The sequence below is a fragment of the Balaenoptera musculus genome, chromosome 20 (assembly GCF_009873245.2).
Source record: "Balaenoptera musculus isolate JJ_BM4_2016_0621 chromosome 20, mBalMus1.pri.v3, whole genome shotgun sequence".
Taxonomy (NCBI): Eukaryota; Metazoa; Chordata; class Mammalia; order Artiodactyla; family Balaenopteridae; genus Balaenoptera; species Balaenoptera musculus.
In genome coordinates this window covers 37,760,299-37,786,013 of record NC_045804.1, presented here as the reverse complement: position 1 = coordinate 37,786,013, position 25,715 = coordinate 37,760,299, and the positions used below count along the sequence as shown (strand labels likewise).

The 25,715-nt window shown below is 38.7% G+C and overlaps 1 protein-coding gene across 2 annotated transcripts in view; it reads right to left on the bottom strand.

Annotated features, from left to right (window-relative positions):
- The window catches only part of AATF (apoptosis antagonizing transcription factor), a 102,954-nt gene that overhangs the window by 61,712 nt on the left and 15,527 nt on the right, over positions 1-25,715 (bottom strand). For both annotated transcript variants that reach the window (XM_036837939.1, XM_036837940.1), the window contains exons 5-7: positions 4,700-4,814; positions 2,932-3,139; positions 2,230-2,394 (exon numbers count right to left, since the gene is read on the bottom strand). In XM_036837939.1, coding sequence (XP_036693834.1) covers positions 2,230-2,394; positions 2,932-3,139; positions 4,700-4,814 — 488 coding nt within the window. The remainder of the gene's footprint in view (positions 1-2,229; positions 2,395-2,931; positions 3,140-4,699; positions 4,815-25,715) is intronic.

Genomic DNA, 25,715 nt, shown 5'->3' with positions numbered 1-25,715 from the left:
GTAATGCAGCTACTATAAATAATGTGTATAACAGTCAAAGCACTATTTTCCTTAAGATATAAAGAGCTCTTCAAATTAAAGAACAAGGACTTCCCTAGTGGTGCAGTGGTTAAGAATCCACCTGCCAATGCAGGGGACATGGGTTCAAGCCCTGGTCTAGGAAGATCCCACATGCCACAGAGCAACTAAGCCTGTGCACCACAACTACTGAGCCCTCATGTCACAACTACTGAAGCCCACGTGCCTAGAGCCTGTGCTCCACAACAAGAGAAGCCACCGCAATGAGAAGCCCGCGCACAGCAACGAAGACCCAATGCAACCAAAAATAAATTAATTTTAAAAAATTGAAGAACAAAAACAATGTAACTGAAAAATGGGCAAAACATTAATAGGCACTTGACAGAAAAAAAACACAAGCAGTCAATAGTTATACAAAAATATGTTTAATCTAATTCTAATTAAATACATGCAAATTAAAATGAGAAGACATCATTTTTCACCTCTAAAACTGGCAATCTTCAGTAGGAAAACACAGCTGGTGGGACTGGAAATTAATGCAGCCTTTTTGAGGCAATTTTACAACATCTATCAGGTTTTAAAATGTATATTCTCTTTGACTTAACATTTCCACTTCTAGAAGTCTATCCATATGTTCACACAAATACCAAAATAAAAATGCTCAGGAATGTTTCCTATAGCACTGTTTCTAAAACTAGAGACAACATAAATATCCACTGTTCAAATAAATTATAGTACACATCCATACAATGGAATACTCTAGCCATTAGGAAAAATGAGGTAGATCTACATGTAATGACATGGAAAAGTATCTAGAATAATTTAGAAAGTTGTAAGATTTTACATATAGTTTATAACATTTTATATATTTATACACACACACATATATATATCCAACCCATTTAGTTAAAAAAGACAACCATATTTTTGTAAGTGCGTACCTGTTATATGCGTGTGTGTGTGTGTGTGTATATATATATACATATTTTTATATATAAATAGAAAATACCTGGAAGTGTGTTACAACTATGAACATTGGTTAAACCTGAGGAGTGGACTTTTTAGACTAGGGGGAATTTTACTTTTCATTTTAAATTCTTCTGAACTTAAAAAATATATTAAGTATATATTTCTACTATAAATAAAAGTTTCCTTTAGACAGAAGAATCTGCCTATTCCAATCCTGGATCCTCTTCTGGAGCGTCTAAACATCCAAAGGAAAGCCTAAAGTACATGCTCGCTTCGATACTGGCATTTCTAAAGAAAAAGCTTTAAAACAGAATTTTAAAAATTGGATTGGGGCTTCCCTGGTGGCGCAGTGGTTGAGAATCTGCCTGCCAATGCAGGGGACACAGGTTCGAGCCCTGGTCTGGGAAGATCCCACATGCCGTGGAGCAACTAGGCCTGTGAGCCACAATTACTGAGCCTGCGCGTCTGGAGCCTGTGCTCCGCAACAAGAGAGGCCGCGACAGTGAGAGGCCCGCGCACCGCGATGAAGAGTGGCCCCCGCTCGCCACAACTAGAGAAAGCCCTCGCACAGAAACGAAGACCCAACACAGCTAAAAATAAATAAATAAATAAATAAATAAAAATTGGATTACAGGGCTCCCCTGGTGGCACAGTGGTTAAGAATCCGCCTGCCAACGCAGGGGACACAAGTTCGAGCCCTGGTCTGGGAAGATCCCACATGCCGTGGAGCAACTAAGCCCGTGAGCCACAACTAGTGAGCCTGCACTCTAGAGCCCGTGAGCCACAACTACTGAAGCCCACATTCCTAGAGCCTGTGCTCTGCAACAAGAGAAGCCACCGCAATGAGAAGCCCATGCACTGCAACGAAGAGTAGCCCCCGATCGTCGCAACTAGAGAAAGCCCGTGCACAGCAACAAAGACCCAATGCAGCCAAAAATAAACAAATAAAATAAATAAATTTATTAAAAAAAAATAAATTGGATTACAAATGCTTCCATGACCAGACTCAGATCAAACTCAAAATTAAGAGAAGGCTACACACAATAACAGCTTCATTTTTTAAAAACTTTCCCCTCCCACATATTCTCAGTTTCTCAACAATCTAGGAAAGTAGTGCTTTTTTCCCTTTCTTTCACTGACTTCTTATACCCAGAGGAATACCTACAAGGAGATGATAAGATTTTTCAGTTAATTAGCCTCCTAGAAACTGCTCCCATAATCACCATGCATCGCAGTTCTTACCGGCTGTCCTGGCAAACTCTCTGGGACAGGCTGGGCTGCCGGCTCAGGTTTGCCAAGAACTCGGTAGATAGAGCGCTTGGTCTGTGTCCTTCGAAGTAATCTTTCTTTGTCCATCAGAATATGATCAATCTGAGTCAAGATTGAACGTTCAAAGGCACCAAAACCCTGCAACAACATTAACCAGTGTCAGATAACGTGGAAAGTCTCTGCTGAAGGCAGCTACGTTGGTTTCCCTATCTTTCCGTGTCAGCAGAGAAACAGACAATCCTCCTTCCAGGAGGGACTTTCTGTTAAAGACTGAGTTTCTGAATGGCTCTAATTGTTCTCAGAAAAAAAAAAAAAAATTAGTCCCTAAGCAGGTCATATTAGTTTCCTATACCCAGAGATTAACTTCGGCTCCTTTAATAATAATTGTTTTAAAGTCCATTTCTTTAAAGTACTTTGTATTTCCAACACTTACAAGACCACAACTTCTAGAATAAAATACTTTTTCTAATAAAGTTGAAATCCCATGCCTGAATGGCATAAACCCCAATGGATTAGGGTTAGGGTTAGCGTTAGGGTTCAGTAAATTTTTCTACAGAAATGACTGATTACTATGACACTGAGGCATCATCCACATAAGGGAGCTGTACTTCCAATCTCTCACAGCTGCTTCAGGTTGCCATGATCTGCCTTACACACACGAGTGCACACACTTGCCTTCCCCAGTTTTCCAGAAGCCAGCTTGGTCTTATCATGCCACTTCTGGAGCGTGCGGTTCCTGTAGACGGTGAAGTCGGCGAAGCGCTTCGCTATGAAGCTGGGGTAGTCCTCAGTCTCCAGCTTCCTCTTTGCTGGGGCCCTCCTCTGCTGCTGCTGCTTCTTCTCTGCTACGAGCTCTTCATCTTCACTGGAAATCTCCTCCTCACTGGAAAACCAGTAAGAACACTGAGTCCAATGTAAATAAACGTTATCTAAATAAAAACTTCGGCGTGGGACTTCCCTGGTGGCGTAGTGGTTAAGAATCCACCTGCCAATGCAGGGGACATGGGTTCGAGCCCTGGTCCGGGAAGATCCCACATCCCACAGAGCAACTAAGCCAGTGCGCCACAACTACTGAGCCTGCACTCTGGAGCCCGCGAGCCACAACTACTGAGTCCTTGTGTCACAACTACTGAAACCCGCTCACCTAGAGCCCATGCTCTGCAACAAGAAGAAGCCACCGCAATGAGAAGCCCATGCAACTGCAACTAGAGAAAGCCCACACGCAACGAAGGCCCAATGCAGCCAAAAGTATAATTAATTAATTAATTAATTTTAAAAAACAAAACAAAAAAAACCCTAGGCCCACATTCAGTCAAGAGTATTTGTGCCTTCCCTATGCTGTCTGCATCTTAAATAGCACGGGAGATGTGAGGACAGCTTTTTTGTAGTTGCTGGAAGAAAACGTTCGTGAGGTCAAACAAAAACTCATGTAACTTTCCAAATAAATATAAAAATAGATGGTTTCAAAATATTTTTTAAAAAGCAAGCCAACTATAAAAATAAATGAGGTTGTTAAAAACACTATTAGAAATGCACATGAACCAGGCCTATACCACTACAGGAGGGTCTTTAAAAATTAAACATATAATCATACTTTTATGACCTCAATCCCCAAATCAATAAGGGAAATATGTCTCCCTGTAACCAACTGCTCAGGAAAGCTGAGTAATATTGGTCGAACCAAATGAAGAGAAGCAGAATGTGAAGAAAACTCAAAGGGGTAGGCCACAGAATCCGAGCTAGACTGTAATACCCTCAACCGTGCGAGGGAACACGAGAGCCTACAGCTACGGAGCCAGCTACACTGCCTGGACCACCGATCCCAGCGCGCAGGAAGTGCTTACTGAATGCGAGCTCCTCTCCTTTGCCATTCCAACTAATTCAGTAGAAAGGTATGGAGCAGAGGGGAAGCCCAACGGAAAACAGCAGGCAGGTGCCCTATGCGGCAGGCTCAAACAAAGGGGGGAGGTGGAGGAGAACCTTCATCAACTGTGATAATTTCAGGAAGGGAAAAAATGGTTCTTTCTGCTATTTCCTGAAATTTTTCCACCCTTCGCAATAACTGCTTCTTCCTTCACTGAAAAGTCGACAGTTGTGACCGGCAATTCCATGTATGGGCAACAAAGTGCTTCATAAACATTAATTAAGCATTCATGTTAAAAATGTGCTTTCACCTATAATCTCACTAGACCTAAAAAGAAGGCAAGATTTTTGCAGAAGCTTACAAAGAAGCTTAGGCACAACTATGCATAAAAATCCAAAACCTAATTCCCAATTTACGTGTCATCCTGGCCACCAATTAAACGTAAGAGGCTCTTTCTATTTTACTAACATTAAGTCCGATATCTGCCTGGAAAGGACCTGACTTTCTTTTTCATAAATAATGGGAAACCATTCAGATGAAAAGAAAATAAGCAATTCCATAGTTCCATTCCCTCCTTACCTTTCTGCTTTGGGCTTTGTTCCATCTACTAGAGATCTAGTGTCTGGATACTGGAAAAGCAACTCTTCCTGAAGATCTACCAATGACCTCAACAATGCTTTAAGTGCCTTGTGACCTGGGAAATAAAGCAGAGAGAAGGAACAGTTAATTATCTACAGTTCTCCAAAGTAGGTGATGCTTATGACACTGGACTCCTGAGCAGTACTGGCTGAGGGGGTGGGCACAGGGTACTCCGGGACTGAGAACTCTCTGAAATACAGAATTCCTGAAAGGAAATAATAACAGCACCTACCTCATAGGGTCGTTGTGAGGAACAAGCAAGGTAACAATGTGTAAGGTACTTAGAAGAGCGTCTGCAGTAAACTGTGAGCTCTTAAATTTAGTAAGTTTGACAAACTCCTTCCTTGCCTGTCATCATAACCAATCATTTTTTTCCTTTGGTGCTTCTTTCTCAGATATTTTTCTACAGGTTACCCATTGACCTCTTGGATTATCCCTTTACTGATCAACTCCTTAAGCAATTCCTTCTCTTCTAAAGAGCACAGCTTAGTCCTGGGGTCCCTACACCACCACCACCCTCCCCCAGGAGATATCCTTTGCCTCTGGTGTGAGCTACCACCTCATTCATTCAATCTCCCAACACATACCCTTAAGGAAGGTTCCAGTTCACGAATAGAAACCCAAGTTAATGACTTACTGTTTGCAGTACAGTCATCCCTCGGTATCCACAGGGGATTGGTTCTAGGAGCTCTCCCCCAGGATAACGAAACCCATGGATGCTCAAGTTCCCTATATGAAAGGGCCTAGTATTTGCATGTAACCTACACGCATCCTCCCACATACTTTAAATCATCTCTAGATTACTTACAACTAGTACAATGTAAATGCTATACAAATCATTGTGAATACTATGTAAATAGTTGCTAGAGTGCTGCAAATTCAAGTTTTGCTTTTTGGAACCTTCTGACATTTTTTCTTTCCAAGTATTTTTGATCCAAAATTGGTTGAATCCGTGGATGCGGAACGCAAGGATATGGAGGTTCCACTGTACTGAACTGTGTATTAAAAATTTGCACACCAAGAATATGTTCTCACCTCATTCTCCTCACAACCAAAAGGAGGCACGTGTAATAAAACTGGTCAGGATTAAGTTTAAAGTCTATGACCAAGAACTTTCAGAATAAAATCTGGCCCTCTGAGAACCAAACTCTTACCTTCTTTATCAGCAAAATCCTACTAAAGGGGCTAAATAGACATTGATAACTACTAGTTAAGTTTTGACAGCACTCAGACATCTCTCTTTATAATCAAACTTTCACATTTCCAGCAACTGCCAAGAAAATCTTCACATGGATGCTCCATCACTCCCTCAAACACACCACGTCCGAAACAAGACTTCTTCTTCCAACCTAATACTTCTCCTTTGTCTGATTCTCTCACCTCTGTTTAATGTGTTTTCACAGGAGATCACTGACATTTTGGTGCCCTTATTCGATATATTCAGCCAGTTGCTAAATCCTGTGGTTTCCATACTTCCTGTCACTAACAGTTGTCCATCTGTCTCTGGCTATGCTTCGATCACTCCTTCCCGCTTTCCTTTAGTAACTGTAATCTTCTCACAAGCATCCTTACTCTCATTTAGCAATCCCTACATTCATTTTTATTTTATATTCCAGACTAACTTCAGCCCACACGAACTTCAGTTTAAGTGATTTTGATGAATTTGATTCTATCTCTTCTGCTTCTACCTTGCCCAGCATGAGTAGCTTCCTCACTATTTTACATCTCAACCTATTTCATCAATGGGACACCAACACATGACTCAGACAAGTTCTCCAAACAGATCACGCTGCAGCATTCCATTTCAACATTTGGCTAGGAGCTTACCTGAGAAAGCCTCCTCAGACTGGTCAGAAGGAACTCAATGACCCAACAGCTACTTTGCATTCCTCCAATAATCTCCATATAAGACTATATAGGGACTTCCCTGGTGGTCCAGTGATTAAGAATCCGCCTTCCAATGCAGTGGACTTGGGTTCAATCCCTGGTCAGGGAACTAAGATCCCACATGCCTCGGGGCAAGTAAGCCTCCACGCCGCAACTACCAAGCCCGCACACCCTGGAGCCCATGCGCCACAACTAGAAAGAAGCCTGAGCGCTGTAACTAGAGAAGTCCGTGAGCCACAATGAAAGATCCCGCATGCCGCAACCAAGATCCCGCATGCCACAACTAAGACCCGTCGCAGGGACTTCCCTGGTGGCGCAGCAGTTAAGAATCTGCCTGCCAATGCAGGGGACACGGGTTCAATCCCTGGTCTGGGAAGATCCCACATGCCGTGGAGCAACTAAGCCCATGCACCATAACTACTGAGCCTGCACTCTAGAGACTGCAAGCCACAACTACTGAGCCTGCATGCCACAACTACTGAAGCCTATGCGCCTAGAGCCCGTGCTCCGCAACAAGAGAAGCCACCGCAATGAGAAGCCCGCACGCAGCAACGAAGACCCAACACAGCCAAAAAAAAAAAAAAGACCCGCGATGCAGCCAAAAAAAAAAAATTAATTAATAAAAATAATAAAATAAAATATTGTTCTTGTATCCAAAAAAAAAGACTATATAAATACAACTTGCTTGTTTAATGTAACAGAAGACCCTTGATCACACCTTTTCTGAATTCCACTTTCTAATCCTTTTATAATCAGTACATATCCACACCACTTGGGGGGACCTGCAATACCTAAATATTACCTGAAAAAAGTCCAAAATGCCTTGTGTTCTAAACCCAGGTTCTCAACCTGTTACTCTGAATCTTAACAAAACAAACAAACAAAAAAACCTTTCCACCAAATATAAAAATAAAAAGTTACTCTCATGAAGAAGAAAAAAGTAACACAGAATTAATCTTCGGACAGTTTTGGGGAAATGGATTAGGTACAAACAAGATGAGAAGTAGGCAAGAAGAATAAAAAGAATAAAGATATAATAATTTTAAAGACAAGAATTACTTTAAATGTGCTAAGTGTGTAACTAGGATAATGCAAAATTAAAGTAATGAGGAAAGCAGAGAATACAAATAACTACAAATATTAGGTTACCACAAATGATCATCTATGAAAAGAGCTGAAAATTATAAACAGAGATTCCATATAGCTAAGGTTCTGAAAGTTATGTTACAGCCAGAACCTTAAGAAAATAGAAGAGACACTAATACTTGGAAGGAAGCCCATGAAAATGCAGAAATCTCCTCTCATCCAAATTCTGTGCAAATATGAACCATTGTTTTTACCTCCTTTTCTAGAAAGAGCTACATCTTAAGAGAGCCCATGTTCTCCAAAGTGAAACTACAAATCAATTTTGCATTTGCAAAGTAGTCTTCAAAATTCCCAAGACTAAACCTTGAAAATATTAGGTTATGTGAAATAAGCCAGTTGCAAAAGGACAGATATTGTGTGATTACACTTATATGAAGTATCTAAAAAAATGGTCAAACAGAAAATAGAAGGGTGGTTACCAAGGGCTGGGGAGAGGTGGGAGTGGGGACTTATTGTTTAATGGACACAGAGTTTCAATTTGGGATGATGAAAAAGGTTTTGAAATGGACAGTGGTAATGGTTGGTTGCATAACAATGCAAATGTACCGGCTACTGAACTGTACACTTTAAAATGGTTAAAAACGGTAAATTTTATGTCATATCTATTTTACCACACTTTTTAAAAACACCTTAAGAAATCCTAAGACCAAAGTTGTAATAATTCTACCATCCCAGTCTATCTCTCTACAGAAAAAAATCGTCTACCTTCCTTCAACCTGGAGCCTAGTCCAAAAGAACAATGGAATATTATTCAGCCTTAAAAAGGAGAGGAATTCTGACACATGTTACCACATGGATGAACCTTGAGGACATTATGCTAAGTGAAATAAGCCAGTCACAGAAGGACAAGTACTGCATCATCCCACTTATATGAGGTACCTAGAGTAGTCCAATTCGTAGAAACAGAAACGGTGCTTGCCAGGGGCTGGGGGGAGAGGGAAAGGGAGAGTTGTTGTTTAATGGGTATAGAGTTTTAGTTCTGCAAAATCAAAAAGTTCTGGAGACTGGCTGCACAACAATGTGAATATATTTAGTACTACTGAACTGTACACTTAAAACAGGATGGTAAATTTCATGTTATGTGTCTTTTTACCACAATAAAAAATTATAAGAACAGGAAAATCAAGTGCCTGTCCCTTACTTCCTCTAGGTACCATGTGTCCATGATCTAAAATATGAGATCAAGAACCACGCAGGGAAGAAGCTGCAAAGCAGTTCATAATGTTTATAGCTGCTTGCCCCCAACAAGCAAGTCATAATTTGACTCTCACATGTAACATAACTAAGAATTGTGAAAACGTCCAACAAAAAGACTACTACTTTTAAGGGCCACTTTCAAGTAGCTACACAAGCCCTTTTTTTTTGTTCAAGTCAGTTTTAAAAAATCCATCGCAGATATATTAGACAGCATATCAATCCAACAAGAAAGCAGAGAGCCAATATCAGTAAATCAAAGTGTGCCTTTCTGTTAATACTCTCTCATATGTTCTCATTTTATACACCCCTTCACCCAGTCAGAAAGTAGCCCTAAAGTATTTAAGCTCCATTCAGGGATAGCACCACCATGCATCAAAGTGTCACGAGACCTACCAGAGATGAAATCTGCAATTCTGTGCTTCTAACCACCAAAAAAAAAAAAAAAGTTTATCAAAGTCAAGTCACCAGTGGCCAACACATGGACAACCTCCTGCGAAGAGATTTAGAAGCCAGAGCCCAATTCTCGTTTCTTTGTGGTATTAGGGCCACATTTCCTTCTAGTAAAATTTTATGTAAAACCTGAAGAGACGATGAGCAATCCTCTGCTGGTCGCTGTAGGCCTCCTGGAAGCCACAGCTGATGAGGGTGAGGAAAGACTCTCTCCTAGAGGCTCAAATCCAATAGTGAATTCTTCCCAGCCAAAAACCAAACCAAAACAAGCAACTCTCTTTAGCATTCCTATAGGGCTGAATTCTACTTGTTCAACCCTATGAATGAGAAAGGGAATGGAATCAACAGTTTCTAGTTCATCTCTAGTTTTTCTCCCAATTAGCATCTGAGTTAAAAGTTAAGAAAAGCTGCAGATACTTTCTTCTTGTTCAAAAGAACAAGCCCAAACAGTAATACTGACAGAATTCGGAATTATGATACAGTGGAGCCTTCACGTAATTCTTTGTTGAAGAAGTTAGGGCACCTGGCCACAAAACAAATGGCGACTGTCAAGGACATATATGTTTATTTTGTTTTACATGGTCCATTTCCAGAGGCTTTTCCCTTAAGAGGAGATTAAGAAGGACATGTGCCTCACCTTATTACCAAGATTCAACCCAAGCATCTGGGCACTGGCTTTAGGAATAACTTCCCAAGTAGAGAATAAAAAGAAAGAGTACTTTACTAAGGGTCAGGAGCCCTGTATCCTAACTGACACTATCACTAACTAGTCATTTTCCACTGAGTGGACCAATTTAATCTCTTCAAGTCCCAATGGTCTCATCTATAAAATGTAGATAATCCTTTGCCTGCTTATCTTGCAGAATTAAGGTGAAAAATAACAAACGCTTTTATATATTAAGGTATTCTGCAAATTTTTTAATGCTGTAGAAAGAGAAAGTATATTACTATCACAAAATCAGCGTCTTTCACATGGTGAAAATCTCTAGCTCTGCTTGTTCTGCTCTACAGCACTAGGACTGAACTAGTATTCATACATTCCTATATTAAGTATTCATTTACATGCTACCCATATGCAAGCATTCTATATATAAAATGTCACCGATCTAAAAACCATTTTCACTTAACAGCTTTATTTTTTTCCCTGATTCATCTAGGCTGCTCGACGTAAACAAAACTGTAGGCAGAGAATAAGTTTGGACATGGGCACACAGTTCATTAATTAGATTATAAACCAATAAGTAAAACTTCTGGCAAGGGGATGGAGGGCAACGGGAAGAGCAAATGTATAAAGTAAAATAAAGCTCACCTTATCAGTTTTTAAATATCCACACAATTATTTTTAAAGTAAATATGCAAACATACAATTATTTATGTGCAAGTAATATAAACTCCCACATTCCTATTACCCCAGATATATACATTGAGGTAGAATATACAGATCGCAAGGGCATTTTTTTTTTTTCCTCCTTCCAAAGTAACTCTAGGACTGCAGCTAAACTATAGGTCAAAAGGACACACGATATACTGGCCTGAGAACAATACTTTTCATTCAAATCCATACAAGCCTGCCACTTGCAGTAGTCATCCCCGGCAATTAATCCCCCAAGAAAGACGTTTGATTAAATCTTTTCAAGCAAATCCTTTGCTTTGCTTTTGTTAGTTCACTTCTTGTCAACATCCATTAAAATATGCCTTTAATTCTCCCACAATCTTAAAAAACACCGATTCCACTGTCTTCAACTTTAATCAACTGTATGGCCGGCATTTTTCATTTCATAATAATGTGCTGCTTGGAATTCAAGAGGCAGGCTCAGCATCAATCATCTGGTAAGAATTTTTCCACTGCAATAAATATGCAAATGAGGAGAGCCAGTCAGTCGTATTTCAGGCCCGACTTGCTAGTGTTTTAAAAAAGACACAAATTTATTAATTGCCGGTGGCCAGAGGAATCCTATTACTTTGGGCATTGATTACAAAGCTGTGTGAGTGATTATTGTGCAACTCGCGGGCTACCCAGGCATGAGGAAAAATTATTAAAGCAAGGCAGAGATTATCAACTCGGAATAACAATAAGCCTTAACATTTAGGCCCTAACTTCTTCAACAAAGAATTATGTGAAGGCAGCACTGTATCATAATTCCGAATTCTGTCAGTATTACTGTTTGGGCTTGTTCTATATTCCCCAAGCAGAATGGCGTTACCAGTAAGAAAGAGCACTGCAGGTTACAAATTCCTTAACACCCACTGTGTGGATGAGTCGCTATCATTTCCAGGGTGGGTGCAACTAGAATTTTTATATATCCATGTAGGTATACGCATACACAAGTGTGGGCACATATATATCCCCCGATTTAGAGAAACGGATGTGCTCTTAGGAGGACCATGTTTCGACTGGAACAGTAGAAGAAGTTCTGTCCCACTGTGTTGGTTGGTTGTGTGAACCAAAAGTAGGATTTTTTTTTTAATGGTACAAAATCACCACCAGGATAACTTTTCCAAAGCAGATCGTGGGGACTTATACTCTAAAATCATGACAACTAAGCCAAAAGCAGACTTGGGTTTTGCGACCTCAGGGAGCCCCATGGCGGAAGGCATGCAGTCTGTGCAGGGGGCTATGGAGGAAACAATTTGATGGGCTAATTCTGAATGCAAAGTATTTTTGTGAGAAACATTCAGCCCAAGACATATTAAATCAAGTAAGAAAGAAGACTCGGTGGACAAAACTTATTTTTTTTCTTAGGAGAATGATGTAGGGAATTGGGGAGTAAGTGGAAGTTGAAATAAGGGAGAGATGAAGAGACATAGGATAAAATATGTTGGGTGAGCCCCCTCACAGAAAGAAACCAAAAGGAAAAATCCTTCCCGTTTTACATTACTGTCGCACTAAGTAACATGATAGATAGTGTGCATTTGAGTTCTGTGGAGGGACGTCCCACTCAAGCTGTAATTTCTGACCAGGTATGAATGTGTAAGGAAGGGAAAAGAAGTGCAGAATATCTTAGGTTTCCCTGAATACTCTCTCAAATACCTTGATGAAGTGTGTCAATAAATCCTTAAAAAGCCCTACAGGTCACAGCAATCTAACTGATCAATGTACTTCCCGAAACCCACTAGCTACCTTCCATTTCACAGTTCCTAGACAACCTCCATTGTTCCAGAGTACTTACCTGAAAAGGGAAATTTATTTTTCCCCTTTAAACAGAAAGGGTAAATGCTCAGAGCACGAGGTACTTAAAATCCAAGTTTATTTACAAGTAATTGCTTAAACTGTCTAATATAGGAGTTACCCTGGGAGAGTGGGGATACTTTTTTATTTGATACACTTTTGAACTGTTTGAATATTTTATAAGCACATATTACTCTTAAAATTTAAAATACTATTAAAGTTTAAACTCTGAAGTAAGGGAACTTGTTAAAAATAAAATTAAAACCACAATCCAAGTAACCTTCTGTTTCATATAAAATAGTCTGATCCTTTCATATTAAAAAGCCTTTAAATAAACAGGTAGTGAACTGTCTCGAACCAAGGGCCCAAATTCTCTATACAGTATGGGTCTAGAAATGGGGGTTCCCATGCAGTTAATCCTTCCTCTCTCAGTATCCTTCACAGCATTGCTACAACACATATTGTACTGTGCACGTTGTAAGCTGCTTGAGACACAGACCTTGTCCTGCCACTCTAGCAGCCAACACATCACTTGGGCCATAAAAAGTACTCTACAAATATTTCAGTTCCAGAGAACTGATGCCCAAGTCACATGACAGAACATCTAACTACACTATCATTTCCAAATCTAAATGCTGACAAGCAAACAAAATGTGGACTCCCTATTTGCTACCTTCCATAACTGTGTATCCTCAACAAACTGACCTTTTGTTAACGGAAGCAAGGTAATCAAACTTAACTTTTTCCTTATTTGAACACGCCAACTATAAGATGTATAGGCTACTCCTAAGAGTCTCAAAACCACTGTATCAGATTTAAGAACTTACAAACATGAAAATAATTAACAATTTTTGTTAGGCATGTTACAATGCATTCTCATGAAAACAGTCATTATCGCCACTTGGATAAACTGAGGCTCAGAAAATAAAAGATTATTTTATTTGCGTTCCTTTTAATATTAGTGAAGGTAAGCACTGCTTATTCATCAACCCAAAAATGAAACACGTTGAGACGTTGCTTTCATGTAAAAACATTTAAATGATGCTTTAAAAGTGGTTTACCTATCTCCACACCTTGCTGTGAGCATCCTGAGGCAGGGACTGAACCACTCACCTTGGTACACTGGGTGTTGGCAAACAGCAGACTCCACGTTGTTGAATGAAAAACTGAATAAAAATGACATCCTAATATTATTCCTGGCATGTGCTTTTTGTGTGTGCATTTCAAATCTCCAAAGAACTAACTATAAGTACAGTACCAGTATTTATTTATATAACCCTTTTAAGAAGAGGGAAACAAATACTGTGGCCACAGAGCTATAGCCTAGAAAAAAACTATTACCACTATTAAGATTAATTGCTAACACTTATCAAGGACCTACTAAGTACCAGACACTAGCCTGAGCACTTTTCATGTATTAACTCATTTAAATCCTCACAACAATCCTTTCAGGTACATACTATTATTATATCACCCTTACACAGATGAAGAAAATGAAACACTACTACAAGCTTTAAAAAAAAAAAACTGCATGTTTTTCATTTTCTAGATCAATGTACCCTTATGGGATACGTATCAAAACTACCTGGAAAACTAAATGAAGTTTTCAATTCCAAAAAAATGACAAAACTGCCCTTCTCAATACCACGACACAATAAAAAAACACTCATGAGGGGACTTCCCTGGTGGTCCAGTGGTTAAGACTCCACACTCCCAGTACAGGGGGTCCAGGTTCGATCCCCGGTCAGGGAACTAGATCCTGCATGCTGCAACTAAGACCCAGAGCAGCCAAATAAATAAATTAAAAAAACAAACAAACAAAAAACAGTAGTCAGTTTCTGCTAAAATGCTATATCTAAATTTGCTCCTCACACTTGAAAAAACAAAGTGGAGAAACTAAAGAAAGCCCGAATCATACAGATGGAAGGCAGGTCCGGTAAGACAAAAGAATATTTGCTTCACCCGAAAAAGAAAATGTTAAGAAATGGATTAATAGTCTCCAAAATTCAAATGGCCAAATACATCCAAAAAAAGATGCTTAGCTTTACTTAAAAAAAAAAATTAAAACAATGTGATAGTTTTCTGATAGTGCTTGATGCTGGCAAGAATGTGAAGGGGCACTCTCCATACACAACTGATAAGAGTTAATTAGCACAACGGATGCAGAAAGCAATCTGGCAAAATGTATCAAAGTTTTACACACGCATACCTCCTGACCCTACTATTCCACTTCTAGAAATTAATTCTAGAGAAATAATCAGATAAGAAAGCAAAGAGGTGGGTAAAAAAACATTATTTTTTAGCATTATTTATAATAGGTAAAAACAGCAAACATCTTAAGTGCCCATTTATAGGGTATTTAGCCAGATAACTTTCTGGGCAGCTGTTGAAAAGGGTAAGTATAAACAGAATTTGGTTTGAATACACTAAACCATAAATACTTTGGGGGATAACTGAAGTAATCTGAGTATGGAGTGGACATATTACTTAGGACTGTTAGGAAGTAGTGATTTGGTTAGGGGAGATGACAGGGTTACACAGGAAACAGTCTTACTTTTTAGAGCTATTGATAGAAGTATTTAGAGGCAAAATGACATGATGATGAGTGCTTTAAAATACTTCAGGAAAAAGAAAATGAAAACAAAGATAGCATAGTATTTTTTTTAAAGAAAGAACAGTTAAGACATTTATTAACATGGGAAGATGGTTCTAGTTCAACGTATCCTTATGATCGCGTTTATGGTTTAAAAAAAGGTTCAATTGACATAAATACCTAGAAGAATATACACCAAACTGCTAGAGAGAGTTCCCTCTGAAGAGCACTATTAATAGAAAGGAAAAAGAGGACTTTCACAACCCATGTTACGTATTTCAGGATTAGGTCAGGGGGAGGGGGATAATTAGTACTGTTTGAAAAAGAATTTTTTTTTACTACAAACTTCACTTTAATAATTTTTTTAAAAAGCTGATTAAGATTAAATAAATATATTCAAGAATACAGAGAGGTCTTCTGAGGTAGATATAACTCTTCCTGTCAACAGAATAATCAAACAAAAAGACAGATTAAAATAAAAGCAGGAGAAATTAGAAGTGGCCATACATTTGATTGAAAAGGAGATCACCCATCCCTAGAACTAATTTAAAATTTTCCCTGTATGACTCACAAAAGAAATATGAAAGACCAATAAATGTAAGGAAAAAAATGTTTACCCTCGTTAAACACTGGGAAATGTAAATTTTTAAAAAATGCAAATTAAAAGAAGCAGAAACCATTTTCCACCTACCAAAGTGACAAAGATGAAACAAAATTATAATATCCAGGGTTGACAAGGATAAGGGAGACTGACATTCATATAAAGAAGATGAGAATGTAAACTGATCCAGCTTTTCTGGAGGGCGAATTGGCCATACAGATCAAATGCCTTAAAATTGTGTATATCCTTAGAACACGTACTAATTCCACATCTAGAAATTTATTTTATGAAACAAAGTAATCACAGATGTGAGTAAAGATTTACTAACAATAATGTTTATTGCATTATTTATAAAAATGAAAAACTGGAAACAATCCAAATGTCCAACAATAAAGAACTAGTTAAACTACCCATATGATGGAAAGTCTCTGCTGCCATTAAAAATAATGCTGTAGAACAATATTTAATGACATGGAAAAATATTCATGATCTCTGTTAAGTAGAAAAAAGCAGACTGCAAAACAGAATATAGAATATGGTTCCATTTTTGTTCTAACTACACACCCACAGGGGGAGAGGAAACCAGAAAATATTTATACCATATACCAAAATATTAAAAATACATAACTCCAGCTGCTGAGATTGAGGAAGATTATTTCCTTACTTTCCCTTGGCCATTTTCTAAATTTTATGTAATGACTATGTAGCACATTTATAATAAGAAAAACACATTTTTATCTTTTTCTTTATCACTTAAAAAAAGTCTTGCCTGCCTATAGGGGAGGGACTAGATCATCTGATCCCCCAAGGGCCCTTCTAGCTCTCTTACTGAAAAAGCAGTACGCAGGAATGATCTTTAGAAAAATTGAAGGATACATTTACGACTCACACTCTAAGCCTTCTGTTTTACAACAAACTCATCTCCATATCTCTCCTGCCTTCATTCCTTTAAGCTTTGGCATTTATTCCATTTCTTTATTCCCTCATACTTTCTTTAAAGAGAAGATTTAAAAAAAAAAAAAAAAAACACAGATTAGAGTAGTTCAGACTATGTGTATAGTGATGGCCTAGAGCAGTGGTTCTGAAGCAAAGCAGACGTCATACTGGCCTTGCCTCTAACTGTGTGGCCTTAACCAGGTTACTTAACCTAAGACTTGATGTCCTCTTCTATGACAACATAGTTATCAGCCAGCCCCTATTTCACAGGCTGCCATGAGAACTAAATGAGACATTCGTAAAAACTTAATACAGTGCATGGGGAGTAGTGCCAACTAACAAATGGGAGCTATTTTTATTATTTTTAGAGGATAGTGGCATCCTGCATTGTACTTGCTCAATAAAATACCAAGATAGAAGTAAATTAACCATCCCGATTCTCAAAAGGTCACTTCTGATTTCTTTTCCCTCATGTCCTTCTACCGCATGAGCCTTACTGAAGACACGGGAAATGCTTTCTAATCACTCGAGTTAGCACGTTTGTCTCTGTCCTCTTCCAAAGCCCCACCACTGCTGACATTCACGTAGCATAGATTATGCGCCATCTTAAGGATGAAAGAATCTTTAAGATTATCTGAACAGCCCCTCTACCTATAAAAATTTTCCTTGCATGAAACCGTATGAATAGCTAGTAAAAACTCTTCTCAAAATAGTAGCATTTTGGACTTATCCAGAAGGAAATTTATTCAACTGCCTCAAGAAAAATAGAATCTGGGAGATTTGAGACCAAACACCAAGCAAAACAATCAATATTACATGAGAGCAAATGAAAAATGACCAAAGAACTCAAACGGAAGTCAAGTGTAGTCCAAGCATAACAAACTTTCAAAGCAAGTAATATGGGCAAACTTATTTGGGGACAGGTAATAAATATAATAATTATAATAATCAAGAGAGAATTATGTCTTAAAGGTATCATGACATACTGACTTTCCCTAAGATAATTTATAAATAACATAATAATAGCCTTTGCTTTTTTTCCCCACACCTCCCAATCTCCTCTCCTTGTCAAACTTCCATTAAAGCTTAATGGAAAAATATATATAGTAGAAGAAAATATATATTAAATATATTAAAATATCTGGAAGAATATACCTCCATTGTTTTCTCTGAGAAGGAGGTATGGGGATTTGGGAAAGTGGAAGAACTTTCACTTTTTCTTTTACATACATCTCTACTGTTTATGTATTTTTTTTTACAGTGAAGATTTTATACATACCTTTATATATAAAGATATATGTAAAGATTTTACATATATATTGTAATGGAAGAGTATAAGGACAAATTAAATTAAGTCCCATAAAAGCCCTAGCAAGTTTCATAAATATCAGGGGAAAAAACGTCTCCACTCTTTCGAAAAATGCTTTGCAGCTTCTCATGGTATTTTTAAAGATGGACTAGCTAGTGTTGGGAAAATACATTATGAGTAGGTAAGCATTAGCCATGGTTGAAACTGGAAAGCAGGAACCTGCTAAACCAGTGATCTGATTTCACATTTCCAACTGCTTTTATACCATCTAACATATCAAGATGGAGACCACCTCCGGCTTTGACCAAGGCATCCAAAAGAAATGGTAACAGAACCCAAACACTTTGGAAAGTGATTTCATGAGAAAGAAACTCAAAAAAGGAATATTATGAAACAGCATACTTGACATAAGCATAGGGGTATGTTCTTCTAAATGTCTGGGGTTATTCGGATTATGAAAGGCAACCTCATTTATCAGTACAACTACTATTACCAAGAGGGAAAAAAAATCTGCAAATTCAGAGTAAACAGAATTATGCCTCCTACATTTAGCCAAGTGAAACAACCAGCAAAAACCAAACACATAAATTCTCTATGTGTTTCAGAGGTTTTTTTCCCTTTAAACAAAGGATTTACTTTCTGCTCTTCCTGTGGCCCCCTACATTTGGATCCCTTGTTCCTACTTTGGTACAATGTATCCCTAAGTAGTTTCAATGAGTTGTGAATTAATTGTCATTCACAAGCCAAAAAAAAGAAGAAGAAAGAAAAAGCAGGATTAACTGCAATTGCCACTACAACTGAGAAACTTGCATCTTGCACTCTTACCATGTAAATAAGGCACAGATCCTGCAGGAACATGCCAAACACCAAGATTCTTAATTAATGGAGCTCTTTAATGTGCAAATCAGGAACAAATTGCAAGTTCTGACTTGCATTGATTATGAAAACATTAATTGAATGAGCAAGACCCTAAAAAAAAGACACAATCCTAAATCTTTGAAGAGACCAAAAGAATACAAAGCTCTGGAAACCAGACAAGTCTGACCAATGTGTAAAATGCAAACCTAAAACTGAGGTCTGCTCACTAGTACACAATGAATTTAAAAACAAGAAACAAAAACCTCAACAGTTTAATCAGAAAGCAATCACCATAAAAGCATCTACTCCACCAACATCTAGCATTAAGAAGAAAAATGACTGTTCACTCCAGAAGCTCACAGACACTGCTTTAAGGAAAAAAACTCACTTTATAGATATACACACTTATATGTATATAGGTATAACAAAATAATGCTGTCTCTTTAAAAAGAAATTCATCCTATATAAATTATAGCCATAAACTTTTCCTGCAGTGCAGTCTAATTAATTCTTGTTCTATACACAAAGGGAAATGCTGGGTGACAAATGGGTGTGAAGCCAGAAAGCTGCCAGGTCTGCAAAACATTTTCTACTTCAATTTATAAGCAATTTTGCAGTAAATCATCAACCAGAACCTGGAATCTCAGGAATCTCTGAGTGTCCAAACCACATTATATCACTTATCAAAGAGAGAAGGAAAAGGAGTTTAAAGACATCTCATTTTTCAGTTCTAACCCACATCAAAATCTAGAAGCTCTGCATCATCTATTATTCTCTTCTGGGTAAGGTTTTAGTACCAGAGATATATTTTTCAAGCAAAAATGACACTACAGGTTGATGTAGCCCATTCCTCCATCCCTAGAAGTACTGTATCATGTACCCATTACCATAAGAAATATTCCCAGAGTTATGTGGGAATAACCACACAACTATTTACACCCCTCCCTCAATCTAAGCAAAATGTTCACAATCAAGCCAAGCGGAAGGGTTCAGCGGCAAGCCAGCGGACAAAATTTAGGCCCGAAACACTCCAAGGAAATGAGGCTACCGAAGAGGAAAATAGAAACTTACAGGAAACAAAGAAGAAATCAGGGCTGCCCCTTTGTAGTCAAACCCTTCCCCCACCCCTAACCTCTGCCAGCCACTGATCTATTCTCCGTCCCTTTAGTTTTACTTTTCCCAAAATGTCATATAAATGGAATGTTAAAGTATATGTATAATATTTTGAGACTGGCGTCTTTCACTAGCATAATACCTTTGAGATTCATCAGTGATTCTGCGTTTATCAATATTTTGCTCCTTTTTATTGCTGAGTAATGTACCACAATTTATCCGTTTGTCTACTGAAGGACATTTGAGCTGTTTCCAGTTTTTGGTGATTATGATTAATGCTGCTATAAACACACACATACAAGTCTTTGTGTGAACGTATGTTTTCATTTCTCTAGGGAAAATATCTAAAAGTAGGACTGCTGGATCATCTTATAAATATACGTTTAACTTTATAAAAAACTGCTAAGCTTTCTTCCAAAGTGGCTATACCATTTTGCATTCCCACCAGCAATTCATGGAAGTTCCAGTTGCTCTGCACCCTTGCTGACACTTGATGTTGTCAGGTGTTTGTTTTTAGTCATTCTAATAGGTATATAGGGGCATCTCCTTGTGGTTTTAATTTGCATTTCCATCAACACTAATGATTATGTTAAATAAACACCTTTTCATGTGCTTATTTGTCATCATATATCTTCCTTGGTAAAGTTTCTGTTCAAGTATTTTGCCCTTTTTTTTTAAAGGGTATTTTTTATTGTTGGGTTTTGAGAGTTCTTCATATATCCTGGACACAAATCCTTTGTCAGATGAGTGATTTGCAAATATTTTCTTTCAGTCTGTAGCTTTCTTTTCATTCTGTTAATGCGTCTTTCACAGAGCAAAAGATTTACTTCTGATTTAGTCCAATCATCAGTTTGTTCTTTTAAGGATTATGCTTTTGATGATCTAAGAACTCTCTCTAACCAAAGGTCATGAAGATTTTTCTCCCATGTGTTCTTCAAAACACTTTATAGTTTTATGCTTAACATTCAAGTTGATGAACTATTTTGTGTTAACTTTTGTATGAAGTATGAGCTGTAGGTTCAAGTTCACTTTTTTTGCAAATGAATGTACTATTGTACTAGCACCATTTGTTGAAAAGACTATCTTTTCTCCACTACCTCTGCACCTTTGTGAAAAGCCAATTGCCTATATTTGTGAGAATCTATTTCTGAACTCTCAATTTATTCCACTGGCTAAAATAAATTTAAAAGGAATAAACCCACAAAGGAAGGACAAAGTACAAGCATACCTTGTTTCACTGCACTTTGCAGATACTGTGTGTTTTACAAATTGAAGGTTTCTGGCAACCCTCTATCGAGCGAGTCTATAGGCACCATTTCCCAACGCGTTTGCTCACTTCGTGTCTCTGTGTCACAGTTTGGTTAGTCTCACAATATTTCAAGCGTTTCCATTATTATCATATCTGTTTCGGTGATCTGTGATCAGTGATGTTTGATGTTACAGTTGTGACTGTCTCAGGGTGCCACAAACCATGCCCATATAAGACGGTGAACTCAACTGATTGTTGAAATGACAACAAAGGATTTAGAACATTACATGAACTTAGCTGATAAAGCAGTGGGAGGGTTTGAGAGGACTGACTCCAATTTTGAAAGAGGTTCTACTGTGAGTAAAACGCTATCAAACAGCATCACCTGCGACAGACAAATCATTCGTGAAAGGAAGAGTCAATCACTGCGGCAAACTTCATTGTTGCCTTATTTTAAGAAATTGCCACGCCCCACCCCCTGCCTTCAGCAAACACCCCCCCCACCTCCCCGCAATCAGTCAGCAGCCATCAACATCAAGGCACGACCCTCCACCGGCCAAAAGATTACAACTCACTGCAGGCTCAGATGACAGCATTTTGCAGCGCTAAAGCATTTTTTAATTAAGGTATGCAGATTTTTTTTTAGACATAATGCTATTGCTATTATACACTTAATAGTATAGTGTAGCCATAACTTTTATACGCACTGGGAAACCAAAACAGTCATGTGACTCACTTTATTGAGATATTCGCTTTATTGCAGTGGTTTGGAAATGAACCTGCAATATCTCCGAGGTATACCTGGATAAGAGAGATGACAGCAACTAAGTTTTGTAAGCTAAAAAGCCAATGACTACACGGTTATTAGAATGTCTGAAATTAAAAAGACTGACCATGCCAAGTGTTAATAAGGATGTGAAGCAAGTGGAACTTTTATACACTGCTGGTAGGACTGTAAAATGGTATAACCACTTTAGAAAACAGCTTGGCAGTTTCTATGAAAATTAAACATATTTACCACATGACCCAGCCATTCCGTTCTTAGTTCTCCAGGAGGCATGGAAGTATACGTCCACACAAAAACATGCACACAAATGTTCATGCCAGCTTCATCCATAACAGCTAAAAACCAGGAACAAAACAAAGCAAATGTGCTCTATCCATATAATGGACTACTACTCAGCAATGAACTGCTGATATAGGCAAAAACAGGGCTGAATCTCAAAATAATTACACTGAGTGAAAGACAGACAAAAAAGAGTACAACCTGCGTGATTCCATTTATACAAAACTCTAGCAAATGCAAACGAATCTACAGTGACAGAGAGTAGATTAGTGGTTGCCGAGGAACGGGGAGGGACAGAAAGAGAGGTTACAAAGAGGCTGAGGAACTTCTGGGGATGAGGAATATGCTCATCGTCTTGACTGTGGTGATGGCTTCGTGGTGCACACAGAGGTCAGATTGTACAGAGGCTGCTGACAGGTGAAGCAAGACGAGGACTGAGAACTGACCATTTAACTCAGCAACGTGGTGGCCATCTGTGACCCTGAGGAGCAGTTTTGGTGGAGCAAGAGGGATGCAGGCTTGACTGGAACGTGTTCATGAGAGAACAAGAGAAAGGGATTCAAGACAGTGAGTACAGACAACTCTTTCCAGGGATGCTGTTTACAGGGTTAGGGTTACAGGAATGGGACCTATATGCAGTTTACTGTATGTCAATTAGAGCTCAGTAAACCAGTTTTTTTTTTTTTAAGCAGATGGACAAATAACTGACTTAGCAAACCTGAGCTAGTTGACCTTGGTGCTGGCAGTGAAGAAAAAGAAGCAATCCCCTCACGGTCCACAAATACAACCCCAGAAGATTCAAGAACTAGCAGTGCCGGGCACCTCTAGGAGAGTAGAGGAAGGTAGGGCTACAAACAGTCAACACACCTCTTTACTCAGGCAGACGTTTAGAGGTTTATCCCTTGAAGAGAGTTAAACATAGGGTCTCTGGACAGGGGGACACCAGACACAGTTGAGGCAAGGGCATAGTTCTCGAAACGGGGAATAAGCAGAAGTTCACAGATTGAATGCTGAGACCCCCCAGCCTACCCGCCTCCTACAATGCTGGCAGCCAGGCAGGAGATTAGAAGTTCTCTAGCAACTAAGATCCCATAAAGAGCAAAGATCTAAAAATACTGACATGGGGGTTTCCCCACATGGCCCAGATAGATCACTTTACAATGGAAACCACAGACAAAGAGCCTCATCCAAACATACAAAGCTACTAATCAGCTTTTGAGTAACCCACTCTTGAAAGTCAACAGCGGACAAAAGATCACCAAATATTTGAAGAAAACATCTAACGTATTATACCCAGGTTAAAACAAAAGAAAAGAAAGCATCCTGGAGTAAACAGACTACTCAGGAAGAACTCTTAAGACTATACATACATATTACACCAGGTATATCCCCAGAGAAATAAAACGTATGACAAGAGATAAAAATACTCAACAGATGAGAAAATAAAGCTGAGGAAATGTCTTAGGAAGTGTGGGGGGGAGAGAAAAGAAAAAAAAGACAGAGAGAAAGAACTAGAAAACTGAAGAGAAAAAAAAAAGAAGAAAATCAGAGGAAAAGTCTAACACCAAATGATAGGCCTTGCAGAAAAAGAAGAGAAAACAGAGGGAAGAAAAATCACTAACAAAATAATTTCAAGAAAATTTCCGAGGACTGAAAGATACGAGTCTCCAGCCTGAAAAGGCCTGCAGGCACTCTGCACAATGATGAAACACATCCACACCACGGTGCAGCATCATGAAATTCCAGAATTCTTCGGACAAAGAATTCAAAATAGGGAGGAAAAAACAGTAAGATCAGGGATCAGAATGGCTTCTGACTCACCAACAGCAACTTCGGAAGGTGGAAGGCAAAGGAATATTCTATAGACTACTATACACAGTCGGCAAACCAATCAATTGTGATGGTAGAGTAAAGGTACTTTCAGACAATCAAGGTCTAAAAAAGTTTCCCTCTCGTGCATCCTTCCTCAGCAAGCTATTAGAGGGTGTGCTTCACCAAAATAAGGGAATAAGCCAAGAAAGATCCTGACAAAGAGATTCACACAAGTGGGAAGTGAAGGTAATCCCTAGGATGGTGGTGCAGGGAGATCCCAGCATGACGGCCAGGCACCGGAGAAGGGTAACAGTCCAGATTAGAGCAGGTCAAAAGGTTCTGGGAGACGGGGCTTCCCTGGTGGCACAGTGGTTAAGAATCCGTCTGCCAATGCAGGAGACACAGGTTCAAGCCCTGGTCCAGGAAGATCCCACATGCCGCGGAGCATGCCCGTGCGCCACAACTACTGAAGCCTGTGCTCTAGAACCCACGAGCCACAACTACTGAGCCCGTGTGCCACAACTACTGAAGCCCGCGTGCCTAGAGCCCGTGCTCCTCAACAAGAGAAGCCACCGCGATGAGAAGCCCATGCACCGCAATGAAGAGTAGCCCCCGCTCGCCGCAACTAGAGAAAGCCCATGTGCAGCAACGAAGACCCAACGCAGCCATAAATAAATAAATACAATTTTTTAAAAAAAAGGTTCTGGGAGAGACTTCTTTAGGAAGGTAAGCTGGCGGAAGAGCTGATGCAACTGATTATCTTGAGGGGAGATTTAGACAACTAGAGAAAAGTTCAGGCTTGAATTACAGCATAGAAAACAAAATAAACAAAAAAGTAACAGTTATTAACTCTAGAAAACAAAATGATGTGTGGGAAAGGAAAAGTAATCACGGCATATATACTACACGGCTCAGCTGTGAACAGTGTTTACACAGACATAATAATGTAAACACTGACTACTGATCTAACCAAATTACAATATAACCAGGAAGGGACAGAAAGTGTGCATGAGTGTAGTAGGAACAAGGGCTAAATCCTCATTTTCATAATGAGGAGTCAATAAATAATGCCTAAAACCGAAAAATCTAGTAGAAATGAAACATGTCAATTAGAGATACGGAGATAAATTCATGAATTCAAAAAATAATAATAATAATTTAAAATATGATTGTTGCTTTAGGAGAGTGGGTTATGTATGGCAAGGTAGTGGAGTGTACAGTCAGCAGACACTAGTTTTCATAACAAGCTCTGTAGAATTATTTGACTCTTTAAATTGTATACATGTTTAACTTGGATAAAAATGTAAAAGAGAGGAAAAAAGTCCAGAGTAAACAGAAAAGCTGGTGGAGATAGGGATACTTCTAAGAACTAAAGTGAATATAAAACAAAAGCAAAAGAACTTTAAATGTACATAATATACTCTAAGTATATTAATTATATAGAAAAGGAACACTCAGAAAACAAAAGATCTTTTAGAGATTAAAAATATGATTGCAAAAAAAAGAAAAAAGAACTAGGAAATCAAACTCAAAATTTTTCTGAACACAGACACAGAAAATCACAGAAAGA